At 45.7% G+C, this 16,837-nt stretch overlaps 1 protein-coding gene across 2 annotated transcripts in view; it reads left to right on the top strand.

The window, feature by feature from the left end:
- The window catches only part of ERN1 (endoplasmic reticulum to nucleus signaling 1), an 83,150-nt gene that overhangs the window by 20,943 nt on the left and 45,370 nt on the right, over positions 1 to 16,837 (top strand). For both annotated transcript variants that reach the window (XM_049637645.1, XM_049637644.1), the window contains exon 2: positions 5,857 to 5,977. In XM_049637645.1, coding sequence (XP_049493602.1) covers positions 5,857 to 5,977 — 121 coding nt within the window. The remainder of the gene's footprint in view (positions 1 to 5,856; positions 5,978 to 16,837) is intronic.

Below are 16,837 nucleotides of genomic sequence, written 5' to 3'. Positions count from 1 at the left end.
TGCTGCTTAAACACATACCTATCTCGTGTGTCCATATTCTCTTTACTGAAGACATTCTCTAAACAAAGTTACTTAACTCATTTAACAGTTTGTTTAAAGTAGGTTCCACACCCAATGTGGGGCTCCAACTCACCACCCTGAGGTCAAGCGTTGCATCCTCTACTGACCGAGTCTACCTACTGAGCCAGCCAGACCTCCCTAGAACTCATTTTATTTTTTTAAGTTTTTAAATATTTATTTTTGAGAGAGAGAGAGCGAGCGAGCCAGGGAGGGGCAGAGAGAGGGAGACACAGAATCCGAAGCAGACTCCAGGCTCTCAGCTGTCAGCACAGGGCCCGAGGTGGGGCTAGGAACCCACGAGATCATGACCTGAGCCAAAGCCAGACGCTTAACTAACTGAGCCGCCCAGGCGCCCCCCAAAACTCATTTTAGAAAAGATTTTTTTCTTACCTGAAATACCAGGTGCTGAGTTAATTAATGCAAGAGCAACTAACAATTAGCTGACTTTAGAATATTAGGGTGAAATTGTTGGTGGCTCACCTCTTAATCATCTCTGTATAAGCTGTCGGTAGTTGCTTCCGGGTCTTTGTAGTAAAGCTAAAGTGAGTGTTGCATTTTATGAAATGGTGTGGGTGCTGCACTTTGCTTTACCATCGGAACACTGAACACAAGGACACAGTCCCTGTCCTGCGTTTCTTTTCATGGGAGGGAGATTCTTGCTGAAGTCCAGACTGAGCAGGGCTTTGGTGAGGGCTGTTTTACCACTGAACGAACCTACATGAAATAAGTTGGTTTTAGTAGCAACGTTTGTCCTGCATCATCTGCCCTGAATTACCAGGCTTCCTTCATAGTCCTCAGGCTGGGTGTTTCTGGGATTGCTACCTCAGGGTCACCTCCTGGGAGAGAGCGTGCGTGGCCAGACTTCCATGAGGACCAGCTGGCTAATGGGTGTTTAGTTTTAGGTTAGAGTAGGTTACCTGCCACTAGCATTTTCACCCTCCATAGTGTTACTGGGATTACTTGCTAGAAGTCATCATCCAAGCCAGGAGTACATATCCCACTAGTTGCAAAAATGAGTCAGATTCCAGGGAGTCAACTCGAAACAGTTCTGCAGAATCAGGGTTTTTTTTTTCCAGTTTCAGGCTGTCCGGAAACGAGTGTGTATAACACACACCTATGGCCATTTCATCCATCATAGAGAGAAGAGAGCCCTAATGGCTGAAATGGCTGGGTGAGGTAATGTGCAAGTTCATTACTGTGAAGCAGCATTTTTAGATGTTCAGGTACAAATGGTTCTCAGCTGTGCTCAGTATCCCAAAAGGCATCTAGAAGCTTATTTAATTCACGTTAGTGATAGCAACTGTATCTGAGGGCAGGCAGCTTTCAGAAATGCCAGGGGAAAGGCGAGAAATTTTGTCATATTAATTTGCCATGTGAAAGAATTACACCATTCAGAGTGTCTCCCCAGACATTCTAATTGGAATTTGTCAAGAGCCTTTAAAGAGGAGAGAAGCTTGTGACAGGGTTTGTGACGTCCGTATGGACACTGTGATTAACTGTTGGCACTCTCAGTTGCTAAATTCAACTTCTAGCCAAACCTGGTATTTTTAAGATTTTCATAAGACTGTGTTAGTTATGTGATTAGTGTTTTATTTCGATTCACCAACCAACCATAGACAATTGCTCTTCCTGTGGTTTCCAGGATGATCAGACGAGGCAGGTGGCTTTTGTTTCCACACTAGTAATGAAGCAGCACTGATATGTTTTAGTAAATATTGACCCTTTTTAATACTAATACCGTGATAAGCTATATTTGGGGGCATTTAGTTCATTATCATTGTACTGTAGGCTTTAATAGCAATGACAAAACTCATCTATTCCTGGATGCACACTGTCTTACTGAGGGACCTCTTTGTTTCTAAACTTTTATTTCTGTTTGTTGGATATTAATGATCAAAGGTGGTTGAGTTGCCTAATATGCTGAGGGGCTTGCTGAAGCTCCTCTAACTTTGAGCTTCTGTCCCACCTGCTAACTTGTCCATCTTCTTTCCGTTTTATAAAAAATTCATCGCAGATTACATGATCATATCATAGAAAATTTAGAAAATACAGGAGGAAAAAAACTGTTGCCATAGTTTTGTAATATTTCTTTCATCTTTTTTCTGTGTGTGTGTGTATATATATGTGTGTGTGTGTGTATATATGTATATATATACATACATAGAAATACAAAATAAACATGAATATATGTAATATAATAAACATGAATATATATAATATAATAAACATGCATATATATGTATGCATATATATGTATACATATATATGTGTGTGTGTATATATATATATATATATATATATGTATTCATGTTTATTTTGAGGGAGAGACAGAGAGCATGGGGGAAGGACAGAGAGAGAGAGAGGGAGAGACAGAATCCCAAGCAGGCTCTGCAGTGTCAGTATAGAGCCCAATGTGGGGCTCAATCTCACGAACTGTGAGATCATGACCTGAGCTGAAGTCGAGTCAGATGTTTAACCAACTGAGCTACCCAGGTGCCCTTCTCTCCATATATATTTAAAAAAAAAAATTTTTTTTTTTAACGTTTATTTATTTTTGAGACAGAGAGAGACAGAGCATGAACAGGGCAGGGGCAGAGAGAGAGGGAGACACAGAATCTGAAACAGGCTCCAGGCTCTGAGCTGTCAGCACAGAGCCCGACGCGGGGCTCGGACTCACGGACTGCGAGATCGTGACCTGAGCTGAAGTCGGCCGCTTAACCGACTGAGCCACCCAGGCGCCCCAACTCCATATATATTTTTAATGGTGCATGTGTGTGTGTGTGTGTGTGTGTGTGTGTTTTAGGACTGTTTTGGATTGCGAGTGACAGAAATCTAGTTCCAACAAATGTAAGCAAAGAGGAGGAGTTTCTTGTAAGGGATGATGTGTGTCTGAGCCCAATGACAGGAAGTTGGCCTGAGGAACAGTAGAAGCCAGGGCACTCTGTCCGTCTTTCAGCTGTTTCTTCTCAGGCTTCTTTCTCTGTTTCAATCTTTGTCTCTCTCACATCCAGCAAACATCCACAGAAATCTCTCGAGTTTTAATTTCTTACCAGTTGAGCGACCAGAGAGTTCACAATTCTCGTGTGATCCCGAGACCTGTTGTACAAAACGACAGGTGGAGGGGCCTCGGCAGGCCTTTCCACCTACTGGTCCCCGGGTATGCAGGCACTCTTCCCTTTTCATTCATTCCAGCTCTAGACTGCCCCCAGCTGATGTGATCTCACAGTCCCACGTCCTGCTGCAAACCCATCACCTTCTCAGTGGGGGATAGCCTTAAGTGCCCTTCAGCAACAGGCCTTAGCAGTCTTGTCCCAGGGCCACTGTTCTGCAGGCCCATGTGCTCCGGGCAATGTCCGTTTCTCCAATTCAGGTGCGAACAGGTTCAGATGAGTCTCAACAGCGGTCTTTAATCTGCAGGCTAAAATAATCCTATCCCTAAAACACTTGGTATGCACGACCTCTGGATTCCCAGCTAGGGCAGGCACCACCTTGAGGCTTCTGTTTTCCTAGCCAGGTCGTACCCAGACTAATTTCCTAGTTCCCAAAATAGAGTTAAAAGTCTTCCTGTGATTTGGGGCTTTACACTGAGAATAGACTCCACAGGCAGTGATAAAGCTTGCTCTTGTTTCTTCCATTCCAGGTGAGTGGGCCCCAGGGGCTCTGGGCAAGGTAAAGGGTGGAACTTCTTCACCTCTAGGCCGGAACCAGACAAGAGCGGAGATGAGTCAGGCTCTGGCAGCTGCTTCGCCCCCTCTGCCAGTGGGTCTCCACAGGAATGCAGGGACTGGGGTGTCTGTCCTGCCATCTCAGGCTGCTTTGGAAAGAGCCATCGGGCTTTCCTTATTAAGGTATTAGCTGGGTGCCATCCTGGTTCTTACCGAGAGTGGGCAGGTATTATTTTAGGGTTAGGCTGCCTTGCACACATAAAGCCCCAGTCTTTCCTGTTTAGTGCTACAAGCCAGCCATACTCCTATATTTAAAAATTTTTGTGCCAAAATCCAAACTCTCACAGCATAAGCAAGTTGCGTTGGCCTAGTTTTAATTTAAGACCCACAGGAACCAGGTAGCTTATGGGACAGTATGGTGACAAAGAGAAAGTCTTATTACAGGGTTGGCATTGCTGGGGGCGCCTGGGTGGTTCCATTGGTTGAGTGTCCCACTCTTGCTTTCAGCTCAGGTCATGATCTTACAGTTTGTGGGATCGAGCCCCGCATCAGGCTCTGCTCGGGATTCTTTCTCTCCCTTGCTCTCTCTGCCCCTCGTCCACTTGCACAAATGCCCTCTCTCAAGATAAACAAACATTTAAAAAAGCAAGCTGGAATTGAACACCTCAAAAGGGTGTTGTCTCAGGAAACCTTACCAGCTATCACCTGCACATGGATGTATTGCCTGTGCGCATGCATGAGCCCCCACACACAGCTGTTCCCATGGCAACTGCAGATGAGGGTACAGTTCTTAGCAAAACTGGAGGATAGGCAGACAAAGAAAATTTGTCCAGTATAATTATCACCACGGTGTACATTAAAATTTGGATTCTGTATTTTTCACGTGAAAATGTATAGAAGCATTTTTCTATGTTGCTGTAACTTTACCCAAGTGCTATTTTAATGATTACGTAATATTCCATTGGGTGTTTATAGTTTATTTCAGTCATTTAGATGTTATTGGAAATCCAGATCTTTCTAGTTTCTGTGTTCGTAAATGGGAAATGGGATATGATAAGCATCATTGTGCACACACCTTTTTCTATTTCTGGAACTATTTCTTTAGGATACAGAATGGGAATTATAGGATCAAAAATCTGAGCATTTTTATACTTTCCGGAAAGATTGCACTGACTTATAATTTTTATTGGCACCAACAATGGATGAGAAAGTGAATTTCACCACCTTTGGCTGCTTTCTGTAAAGAGTGTGTGTGTGTGTGTGTGTGTGTGTGTTTTAACACATTAAGCATAAAAAATTTTATGTAAATTACATTTTGACCATAAGTGAAGAACAATTTGCGTTATATTTTTCATATATTTTCTTTTATAACCTGTCTCTTTTGAAATCTTGGTGTTTTATTGTTCTATGAACTTTTCTTTTTCTCTTTTTTTTTTTTTAACTTATTTTGAGAGTGCATAAGCCAAGGAGGGAGAGGGAGAGAGAGAGAGAGAATCCAAAGCAGGCTCTGTGCTGACAGGATGATACGGGGCTTGAACTCAAAAACCATGAGATCATGCAGACACTTGACTGATTGAACCAGCAGGCGCCCCATTGTATGAACTTTTTATGTAATGAGAGCTGCTTTTCCTATTTTGCTTTAAACACTTTTTCCTAGCTCTTTGCCTTTTTAAAATTCCGTAAGTGCACGTGGGCAAGTGTGGGTATGCTGGCGTTCTTCTTTCCCAGTGAGTCTTGCAGGATGACCAAGTTTTAGAAGGTGCAGTATAACCAAGAGAAGGAAGTCCGTTAGAAAGCTGAGCATACTTTCTTCCTCTGTTTCAGTGGAGCTGCCCGTGGATTATTTCAGAATCCCTGTCATTGTTGTGTCAGGTGATAAGCCTGTCTGTCTGCGGGAAGGATTGCTGCTTAGGGAGAATAAAGCAACTAGGATCTAGTCCTGACTCAACTGTTGTCTAGACATGTGCCTTGGATGCGGGCTCTCTAACCTCAGCGTCTTCATCTGTGAGGTGGCAGATTTTAGAAGGATAACTTTTGGAGTGGGGTGGGGCGGCGGTGGGGTGGGGAGTCTGTCTGTGGTTGTACGTGCCCAAGATGAAGATTACTATTGAACATGAACATCTCATTGCAGATTTTTGGAAGTCCCAGCACAGTGACACTTCCCGAAACCTTGTTGTTTGTGTCAACCCTGGATGGAAGCTTGCATGCTGTCAGTAAGAGGACGGGCTCAATCAAATGGACTTTAAAAGAAGGTAATTTGGATATGGTCCTTGATTGACCTGGGCATTTGCTCAGCTACTTCCCAGGAAACATATTCCAGAAAAACAGTTATACATTTTAATAAAATTAAAAAGGATAATGGAGGCAAGGAGAAGAGAGGGAATTATACTCAGAGGGTATGTTTACAGCTTGAATTGTGATTATTCACAAGGTGCATCAGTTGAAGAGGAACCTTTATCTTTTTTTTTTTTTTTCTTTCCAGATTTCATGTTTAAATGGCTCTAGGCTTTTCTATTAATAGTTCTGGCTGGTAGGTCTTTTACAAAGACATGCTGCATTAAATTTTTTTTTAAGTTCTAGCTAATGATTAGAATCTTGTAATCATAATTATAAGAACTATCTTCTGTAACCTCAAATTACTCGTTTGTTTTTACAGAGGCTGAACTACTTGAGGGCTGTAAAGTTTGACATTCATCCAAGTAGCCGCTTTATTGGGTCTTTACGTTGAGGGAAGTGAAACGCTGAACTTGTTTCTCATTTAATCTACTCTGCCTCCGTTTTATGATCTTGTCTTGCTGGTGATAGTTAGCACGATAGAGTCCTACAGCTGGGAAATTGTATTTGATTTACAAAGCAATCGTCCTGGATAAAGCTATGCAAATCCAAGGATTTGGGGCTTTCAGAGTCCAGTAATAATTCTGATTTGGCCCTAGATTAGAGTCTGACCAGCATACTCTCTTTCGTCACTGATCTGTGACTCATTATTTACATGAGCACAGCAAGTGTGTTTCCTTCGCTAATAAAATGTTCTCAAAACAGTGTTTTGAATGGAAAAATATTGGCATATATCGTAAGGTGACACATCATTTTATCAAGCCAACAGCAAACCTGGTTACGGTCCATAGATGGCAGCAGCTGGGGCATCACAGACCACCCTGCCTCACCTGTCTGAGTGGGTCCCTGCTTGGATCAGCAAGAACCTCAGGCAGCCGGAAGGACCAGCTTTCTCAGGAGTGAGTGGCCACAAGAAGACTGTAGGCTTTCAGCATTGTATTACAGCCTCCCGGAATGTTATCTGTACCGTCTCTCCTTCATGTTTAAGCCTTCTAATGTTTCTAAAACAAAAGTAGAGTCCTTTAAATTTCACAGTGTCTGATTTTGTCCAAAGGTGAAATCAATAAATCCTCAACAAAAGGTTTGAGAGAAACACTTTTTACCATTGAATGTTAGGGCTGGGCCACGGTTTTCTAAGGGCCTCTGGGAGGTGGTAGGAACTGCTCTGAGCTTGGCCAGCTGAGAGCAGGAAAGATTTCTGAAGCTGTGGTGAGCTGAGCCTTGTGAATTTCTGTTGGGAGTGAGGCCTGCAAAGGAGGCAGCAGGTCTAGGTCCTGTTTGGGAGGAGCTTAGGGAGTAGAGGTGGAGGGAAAGAAGCAGAGGGCATGTTGAGCCCTACGGTAGCATCCTGGCTTTTGTACCCGGACGAACAGGAAGCTGGGACCATTAATATGACTGAGAGTGAGTGACTCAACACTAATCCTGCAGTGCAGTGTGGGAGTGTGGGCCAGTGACAGGCCAGAGCTGTGGGGCAGACCTGAAAAGGGGAGCAGGGGGATGGGAAGAGGTGGGAAGGATGAGAGGCGGGACAGAAATACAAATCAGTGGAATCCAGGAACAGATTAGGGAGGCAGAACAGGGAGGTGTTAAGAGACACTTAAAGGGAGAATTTGAGAAATCTCAGTAAGGTCTGATAATTTCAAGTGATACTCATTATGTTCTAAGTCTCACTTTTTCTGAGAATAGACTGGCTTTTTATTTATTTATTTTATTATTTTTTTTAACGTTTATTTATTTTTGAGACAGAGAGAGACAGAGCATGAATGGGGGAGGGTCAGAGAGAGAGGGAGACACAGAATCTGAAACAGGCTCCAGGCTTTGAGTTGTCAGCACAGAGACCGACATGGGGCTCGAACTCACGGACTGCGAGATCATGACCTGAGCTGAAGTCAGATGCTTAACCGACTGAGCCACCCAGGCGCCCCTAGATTGGCTTTTTAAAGTTAAATTCAGCCCTGGATACCAATCACTATCTATATTTCTACAATAGATGTAAACACTGTGTATATTACAGTATATCTATGTATTTCTACACAAAGGTTAAGGGTGATAATGCATAGAGACCCTGAGTTTTTGACTTAGTTTTGATCTTGCAATTATGACTAAAGATTTCAAAATTGATATTTCTAAACCATTCATCTGTAAATCGCCTATGATGGTATCCAGATACTGTTCCAGGCCCTGTGGGTACAGCAAATGAAAGAAACAGACAAAATCCTCTCCCCCCTAGAGCTTTCATTCTGGCAGGAAACAAGGAAATAAATTACGTAGTGGTGATAAAAGCTATGACTTTATTGAAGAAAAATAAAGCAGGGGAGTGGAATAGAGAGGGCCAGGGGTGGAGGTGGGGGTGGGGGCTGCAACTTTCAACAGTGAAGGCCCCACAGAGAAGGCGCCATTTGAGCAAGAACTCAAGGAGGCAGGGGAGCCTTTAGGCAGAAGGCATAGTAGGGGCGAGGGGGGAGAGTCCTCCGTGGTGGAGGACTTGGAGTATGAGAGTGGCTGCAGGGGGGGCAGGGAGTAAAGGAGAGGAAGAGGAGTAGGAGATGAGAGCGCCAGTCCTGCGGGGATGCCATGCTCTCTCCATACAATATTTATTACAGAAATGCCCCCCTACTGTCCTGGAGTGAAATCTATAGACAGTAACCAAACCCCCCCCACACACACACACACAGGCACACAATTTCAGAAAGAAATACATGTATTGTGCAGCTGGTAATCTAACAATGGACTAATAGAAAAGTAATTCTTACTCACCTATATGTAATTTAACATGTAAATACCCTCCTACACGGTGACACTCCGCCGTGAGTGAATGTGGTGCCCGCCAATGCAGACTGATAAAAACACCAGGACATTTAGCGGTGCCCGCATCTCCAAGATGGCGAGCAATTCTTGGTAACGCTCCACACGTCAGAAGTGCGACCTTGCTTGCTTTATACAGTAGTTAAAGTCTGGAAAGATTACTTGTATAAAATTATGCAAAAAGTACTTTTGTGCTTTTACATAAGTGAGGTTGTAGGCTCCAGGGAGTTATCAAAGGTTTTTGGCCTGTGGGAGTGTCTGACGGTGTACAGATTTGACGTGATCTTTGGCTGTGCAGTGCCCGCCCCCCCACAGCTCCCACCAGTCTCTGTGACCGCCAAGAAATGCCCCTCACAGATTTCCTGAGTGCTGCCTGGCAAGCTGTGCCCTCCCCATAGAGGTATAGCCTCCCCGTAGAGGTGTAGGGCCTGGTGGCTGGTGTGAGGCTGTTGGCCTTTTTGAAGCCACCACTGGAGACATCTGAGCAGGGGAGCGACTTGCCCTGGTATTGCAGACTGATGTTTGTGTCCTTCCAGAATTCACGTTGAAGCCCTCCCCAACAATGTGGTGGTATTTGGAGGTGGAGCCTGTGGGATTTAGCTGAGATGAGGTCATGAGGGAGGGACCCCCATGATGGGATTAGCGGCCCTTTTGGGAAGAGGAAAAGCCCAGAGCCTTTGCTCTCTCCCACCATATGACAACACAGTGAGAAGGCTGCCGTCAGCAAGCCAGAAACAGGGCTCTCACCAGAACCCAGCCATGCGGACAGCCTGATCATGGGCTTGTAGCCTCCAGAACAGTGAGAGGTAAATGTCTGTTGTTTAAGCCACGTAGACTGTGGGATTTTGTTAAGGCAGCCTGAGCTGGCTAAGACACCTGGCCTCCACTTTACAGGGTTAGCAGGTGCCATGTTGAGACTGAACTGATGAGGCCAGGAGGAAGCTGGAGACCAGGCGGAGGCTGCCGCACCAGTCCAGGCAAGGGAGGCCGTGGGCCTGGGCCTGAGAGGCAGTGGGGGATCAGAAGCAAATGGAAGAAACTTGCAGATGCAAACAGACCCCTTTAACTCATCAAGCCGGGGCTATGCACAGTATCTACCTGTTACTCCATTTCATGGTTTCCTGACTGTTTACTTGTTTCAAGGGCCAACAGACTGTGAGAGTTTTGTTTTCTTTTTTCTTTCCACAGAGTGGTTTTGGCAGGTGCTTTTGTTCCTCACCCAAACATGTGTTGCCGTTCCCAGAAATGAACATTTCTTACACCACAGCAGCGAACTGCACCTAGTACAGAAAACGAGTTTTATTTGCTTTCAGAAACTAACGAGTTCTGACACCACGCGAGGTGCAATCTTTCTAGGCTGTGATTTTGTGACTGTAGCAACAACACTGTCTGGCTTTGTCTGAAATTTCACCAGTGGGAGATAGTTGAGTGTGTGTTTCTTTTCTGCACTTTCAGCCCAGATGCAAACAGAAAACACTGCTGCCCTGTTTGGCGTTAGATTGGTTTTCTAAAGCTTGCTTTGGCTTGGTGGGGTTGAAAGGACTTTCTTTTGGTATTGCCTGGGCTGGTTTAAGGCTTCTTGCATTCACTTTGAGATACCATTTGACTAAAGTTAACGAGCTAACTAGGATTATTTGGAAGAATAATAAAGAATAAACTAGATAGAATAGAATACAAGAATAAAGTTACGTGAAATTGAAGAAAATCTTCCCGCCTGAGTTCACCTTTCTTACGTGTGCCTCTTCCCGTAGTTCCTCCTGGTGCCGACAGCCACAGCCCCCCCAGTCTGGAGAGTACGGTGATGCTCTGCTACTTGATCACTGAGTTCTGTCATGTAGACTGAAGTAGTGTCTCTTCAATGTGGCTCCTTTTTTTTTTTTTTCTTTTCAGTTTTTATTTATTTGTTTCGAGAGAGAGAGTGGGGGATGGGCAGAGAGAAGGACGAAAGCGAGAATTCCAAACAGGCGCCGCACCGTCAGCACAGAGCCCGACGCGGGGCTCGAACTCATGAACTGTGAGATCATGACATGAGCCTAAACCAGGAGCTGGACGCTCAACCGACTGAGCTACCCAGTCCTTCTAGCCAGTATCTCAGCCAGACTCATTTCCTAGGTCAAGAGAACAGCTTCCTGGCTGCCTGCCATCTCTGTTGTCCTTCACCCATCACACTGCTGTCAGACCTGCCCTCTAATGAGACCACGGACCAGGCTGCACCTCTGGCGAGATAGCCTTGGTGCTGTCTAAGGCAGTGCCCTAAGTGTGGTCTGCCCACCTGTGTTACCTGTCCACGAGAAGTACAGAAGGGATCCTAAGAGTCATCCGTGCTGGGTTAGAATTTTCAGTAACTGGTCCCTCGCCACAGAGAAGGCCCCAGTCCACAGAGTGAAGTCTAAGCCCCTTCGCATGCATGCGAGGTCCTTCACCATCTGGCCCTCACCCCATCTCTAGGCCTCAGCAACATGGGGCCTTCGCTCATGTGCCCTCCCCACCGGCAGCCTGCAGCGTTGGACAGGCTCCTTATAGATCTGTTAAGATCCCCTTCACCGGTCACCTTCTTGACCCCTCAAGCAGGGTGAGCTCCTTTCCTCATCTGGATTCGGGGCACTTTGTGCTTGTGTTGTGAAACTTTGTTTACATTTGTCTTCCCACTGAATTCTAATTTCTTTATTATTTTCTATAGAAAAAAAAATTTTTTTTAACGTTTATTTTTTTTTTGAGAGACAGAGCACAAGCAGGGTAGGGGCAGAGAGAGAGAGAGGGAGACACAGAATCTGTAGCAGGCTGCAGGCTGTGATCTGTCAGCACAGAGCGTGATGTGGGGCTTGAACTCACAGAGATCATGACCTGAGCTGAAGTCAGACGCTTAACCGACTGAGCCACCCAGGCGCCCCTGAATTCTAATTTCTTGAGGTTGGGCTCCGTAGACAGCCAGGGATGCTCAGTAGATGTCTCAGGCACCTGATGCTGACTCGGGTCCCAGAACCCTCTGACTAGATGTCTTTGGGGAACCCTGAGAAACAGATGAGCCTGGACTCTGCCCCCTTGGGATGCATTATCTGTCACCTGGACCACTGTCACGGCAGGTTCCAGTTCCAGTTTCTGATCTGGAATTTCGTATGGCTCTTTGTGACTTTTTGCTGTCGGTTTTTCTCTCCTGTCCCTCCGGCAGCGAGCACGTTCCTCTGAAAGAGAGATCTGCCTTCAGAGGTGTGACGGAAACATGAGCAGGGAAGTGTGAGAAGGGGCGGTATTTCGTTCATGGTTCTAATCTGTCTTCTCTTACTGAATTTTCTAGGCTTAAGATATGCATTACTCCCTTTCTACCTCATTGCTTAAGCACAAGAAAAGTGTTTATTTGCTTTCCATTGTTTGGGAGGACTGAAAATTAAGTTGTGAGAGAGGATATGAGAGGGGCCTGTTTTGAGTATCTTGAAAATGTGTTTTCTTTGTCGTGTTTTCCTTTTTATCATGGAAGATTCTAAACATACGCAAACTTAGAGACAATGAGAGGTACAAACCCTCACGTCCTCCTCATTTAGCTTCTGTGAGAACCAGCTCGTGCTCAGTCTCCTCTGTACCCCCTCTGGCGTCCTCCCTCAAGCTTGGGCTTTACCTCAGAGTGACACGTCTCTCATGAGGAGGTCTCTCAAACAGCTGTCACTACGCTTAGTGGCATAGATTTCCACTCCAGTGGGTATTCTTTGCACTCTTACTAGGTCTGTGTCGAGATCCAGCTGTGAATGTTGAAGCACGTGAATAAAATCCTTTTTTGGCTGTAACTTCGTTACCTGTCTTTTCATCTTGGCCTGACCGTACAAGGTTTGATGGCACTCTGGTTACTCACGAACGGATTCTGTGAAGCTCTGACGTCTTGAGAGGCGTTTGGGCTCAGGCCATAGCATTGAATTGTCTTGCCCTCCCCCGTTTAATTCTTTCACTGGTGATTATAGTGTGTGTGTTTAGGTCTGAGTGACTTCTGTCAGGGTGAAGGTGAGTAAGAACATGGTAGAATCCGACTGCCTCTGGAGTGGGAGCTTTTTCAGGTTCTTTGGCACGTCCCCATGATGCTCTCTGTTGAGCGTGACATCTGGTGACTCGCAGAGAAGACTTGTTACGTCCTGTCCCAGTTCAGGTGAGACCTGGAATTCGAGGGTTAGCTTTTGGTGAGATGTCCGCTTTAAAATGCTCTCCTTATCAAAGCTGAACTTTGAGAAACGTTGGAGACTTGCTACCTTACACGTTGGACCTCGCAACTTCAACGGGAACTTGAGGTTCAGATTGCAGAAGCACCTTTCCTTTGGGGGAGGAAGTGAGCTGCTGCTGGGGAGAAGCATTCCCTAACAGATTCACTTGAGTGCGTGGAACATATTTGGGGAAGCTTACCTTTTGAGTTCAGGGGGGGTGGACGGCCTTGTTTTACGAATGATTTCTGTAAGAAAAGAGTATTAGAATCGTAAGCATTTTCTTGAGGAGATGCCAGTGGTTCGTTGCATTCAGACCAGCCAGTCTAGCTTCACTGTCTTCTAGGATTAAAATCCCCATGTCCTCCTGAGGTCCTTTTTGTCCCCTGCGTTTTTTTCATCAGAACTACTTGATACGTTCCCCCTCCTCCTGCCGCCCTTCCTCCCCCTCCCCAGCACCGGTGCAGGCCGCCGTCGCCTCCCTCACTGCGCTTTTTGACTCCTTCCCTGTCTTGTTCACTTTGTGCCCTGACGCCTGCCCATCTGACCTGCCTTCGGAGGACTCCGATCCCGTCTCTCTTTTGCTCGGAAGCCTCCAGTCGGCCCCTGGTTAGCACCCACCATGTCAGTGTTGTCACAGCATTCTCCTCCATGGCCTCGCTGCCTCCTGTCCAGCCTTAGTGTCACTGCTTCTCAGAAGGAACACTTCGTATTCGCCAAGGCTGCGTCCTCGTTGCCACAGATAGGGTGATGCTTCTTCACTCATGCTGTCGGGTCCTCGCCACCCTCTGAGCCAGCCTTCGTTACGAAGTCTTTCTTCCCCGAGTACACAAGCCCTCAGCGACTTCCCTCGCCTGGGAAGTCCTGTGGTGTGTGCCACATGCTTCGGCAGTTCATCAGATACCGTTTGTGCACATCGGCTGTACCGACTCCTTTCTTTATCCCACACAGCGTGGAGCAGAGAATCAAGCTAATAGCAGACGCTCTGTCTTTGCTCTTGAGACGTGTGTGGTAAATCTCAACAGATAATTACTAAGAGTGGGGTTGTCATACTCTTCCTCAGAGAGAACGGGAGAGAGGGAAGGACAAGGCTCTTGAATATTTGGTATATGAGGAGGCTTCGTTCCTGGGTTTCTTTGGTCCATAAATACCTTTCAGAAGGGCCAGCCCAGAAGTGTTCAAATCATTGCTAGAGGTGTACTTAGAAGGGGCTGGTATGGAGAATTTCAAATATTTTGTGACATCTGAGATGTACCTAGAGAAGTCCTCTACTCAGAGAGGAAGCGGGTTTTAAATGCAAGGGGTGTAGGGGTCAGCCAGGTGGTTGTGCTTTGGAAAGGAGAGTGAGGTGGGGCAGGGCAGAAAAGCCAGTGCTCGTCTAGATTCCGCCAGAGAAGCAGTGTGTTCCAGAAATATCAGCGCTTATCTGAGGAAGAGAAGAGAATGATCTTGTAAGGTTCCTTGAGCTCCAGTCAGATGGGCAACCTGTTCTTGTGGCTTCTGTAATCAAAGGAATCTACTCCCTCCCACGTGGAAGAAAGTCTGCCCAGAGCTACCTCCATGGAGAGGCCATTAAATGTGGGCTCTGTTTTGAAAGACCTACTTAAATTTTGGTTGACTTCGTCAGAGACATTTTTCTGTTTTCCTGACTTCTCACCCCCCTGTCTTCCCACATCCTCACCAGTTTTGCTAAGCACGTTAGGGAGGCCTGTGGCAGTGCTGACAAGATCTTTCTTGCTCTCTGAGTGGGTTTCCCTCCAGTCCCTTCAAACCCTGTGACATTGTAGGATCGGACTTCACTTCAGAAAGTGAAGGTTTAGGGTGCCTGGCTGACTCGGTCAGTAGAGCATGTGACTCTTGGTCTCAGGTTCATGAGTTTGAGCCCCACGTTGGGTGTAGAGATTACTAAAAAAAAAAAAAAAAAAAAAAAAAGTGAAGGTTTGTAATTCAAGTGAATGCAGGAGAAACAGGCCTTTCTTCTGAACATATTGGAAAGGCTTTCCTTGCTTGAATGACTTCTTTTTCTTGGCTTCTCTCTTTTTAAAAAATTTATCATTTTAGAAAAACTTCCAACACATGCAAAAGTGTAGAACAGTATCGTGAAACCCTCATGCAACCAGCACCCAGGTTCAGTAGTGATCAACATGTGGCAGGCAGTCCCCTTCCTCATCTCCTTCATTATTCTGAAGCAAATACCATATCATTCCCCCCCCCATACATTTAAACAATTTTTAAATGTGAGTGAACACACCAAACTGTGCCTGGCAGCTCTCTTTAGCTTTTATCACATAGGTTTCTCTGTGGAAAAGTCCTTTTCGTTAGAAAAAACTTGTCGGAATGACACTATGACATACAGGACTGAATATGTTAAATCACGGATTTCCTTTCATTCTGCAGAGAGTATTGTCTACTAAATATGAGAGGAGCAGAGACCTGGACGGCAGCTACCCCAGAGTTCACTCTCTGATTACTCATTAAACCGTACATAAGCTTTATGTACTTTTCTGTGTATATTTCACTTTTTATGTACGTGATGTAGATGGTCCCTGTCCTTCAACATGCTTAAACTTCAGTCCAGCCCCCAGATATTTGAAAGGCCACCTGCACCAACACACCAGCCCTGGAGAAGCGTGATCAATGCATCCTAAGAACATACCCAGTGCGGTGGGTGGTCACTGTCTGATTTCCTGGAGGAGGAGGGCATTTGAACTGGCCCTGATGAACAAGCAGATTTAGATAGCTAAAGAGGAACAGGCAGTGATGAGCACAGAGACCAGCATGAAAGCGCAGGGGTGTTCTGGGAAGAGACTGGATTGAAAGAGAGTCATGGAGAAGAATCGGGCCTGCGTTTTGCACAGCCTTGAGCGCATAGGCCTGTGACTCCCAAACCATCCCGAGGGGCCCTGGGGGCCGCGGTAAACTCACAGAGGCACTGCAACTTGTTTTCAAGTTTTGAGAGAAGCATAGCAGTACTCAACAAACAAATGTCAGACACCCTGTTCGAGATAGTTTGGGGTTTCAACATCAGCTTGTGCTGCTTTCCTTTCAACGACGTATCTTTGCAAGGCTGAATTTTTGGTGGTTGCTGTAATAAAATTCAAACACCACATGAAAAGCAATGCGGAATGGTAATGAGGGTGCCAGTGTCTAATCCGATTATAAGGTTTGGAATATGTGTGGCACCCAGCAGGGACACATCCCATTAGTAAGTAGTTATGGTTAAGAATGAAATAGTTTTCTTTCCATTTACATGTATTCCTTTGTTTCAAGTGGCTTTGAAGTTGCTAGTCCCTACATACTTAGGCCATTTGGAACTAACTGCTTAATAAACGGAACTGTTAGGCATTTCTTTTTTGCCCAAGGCCCTATGAAGAATTTACTGACACACGAAGGGTGTTGTGAACCAAGAAAGTTTGGGAACCTCTGACTTGAGCCACAGAGATGGAAGGTATTCTGTAGGCAGAGGGAGGAAGGAACCATTGTAGGGGTTTATGTGGAGGAAAGACGTGAACAGATTTGCCTGTGTCAGGCCCTTGCAGACAGTAGGTAGAATGCATGTCCAAAAGCCCAAGATGCCAAGATCTGAGACAGGAAGCTGGTTAGGAGACTGCTAGGTAGACCCAGTGAGATGATGGCTGCCTAGTTTTGGCAGTGGTAAAGGAGGACGTAGGTTTTGAGAAATGTGTGCTGGGTCGAATCTTACATGACTCAGCATCTAGTTGAATGGGAGCGGGTTAGGATTAAGGGGAGAGTCGAGGACAGCTCTGTGTTTCCGGATTGTGTGACAGGGCA

This window comes from Panthera uncia, chromosome E1 (genome assembly GCF_023721935.1).
Source record: "Panthera uncia isolate 11264 chromosome E1, Puncia_PCG_1.0, whole genome shotgun sequence".
NCBI lineage: Eukaryota > Metazoa > Chordata > Mammalia > Carnivora > Felidae > Panthera > Panthera uncia.
This window is presented reverse-complemented; position numbering and strand designations above follow the sequence as displayed.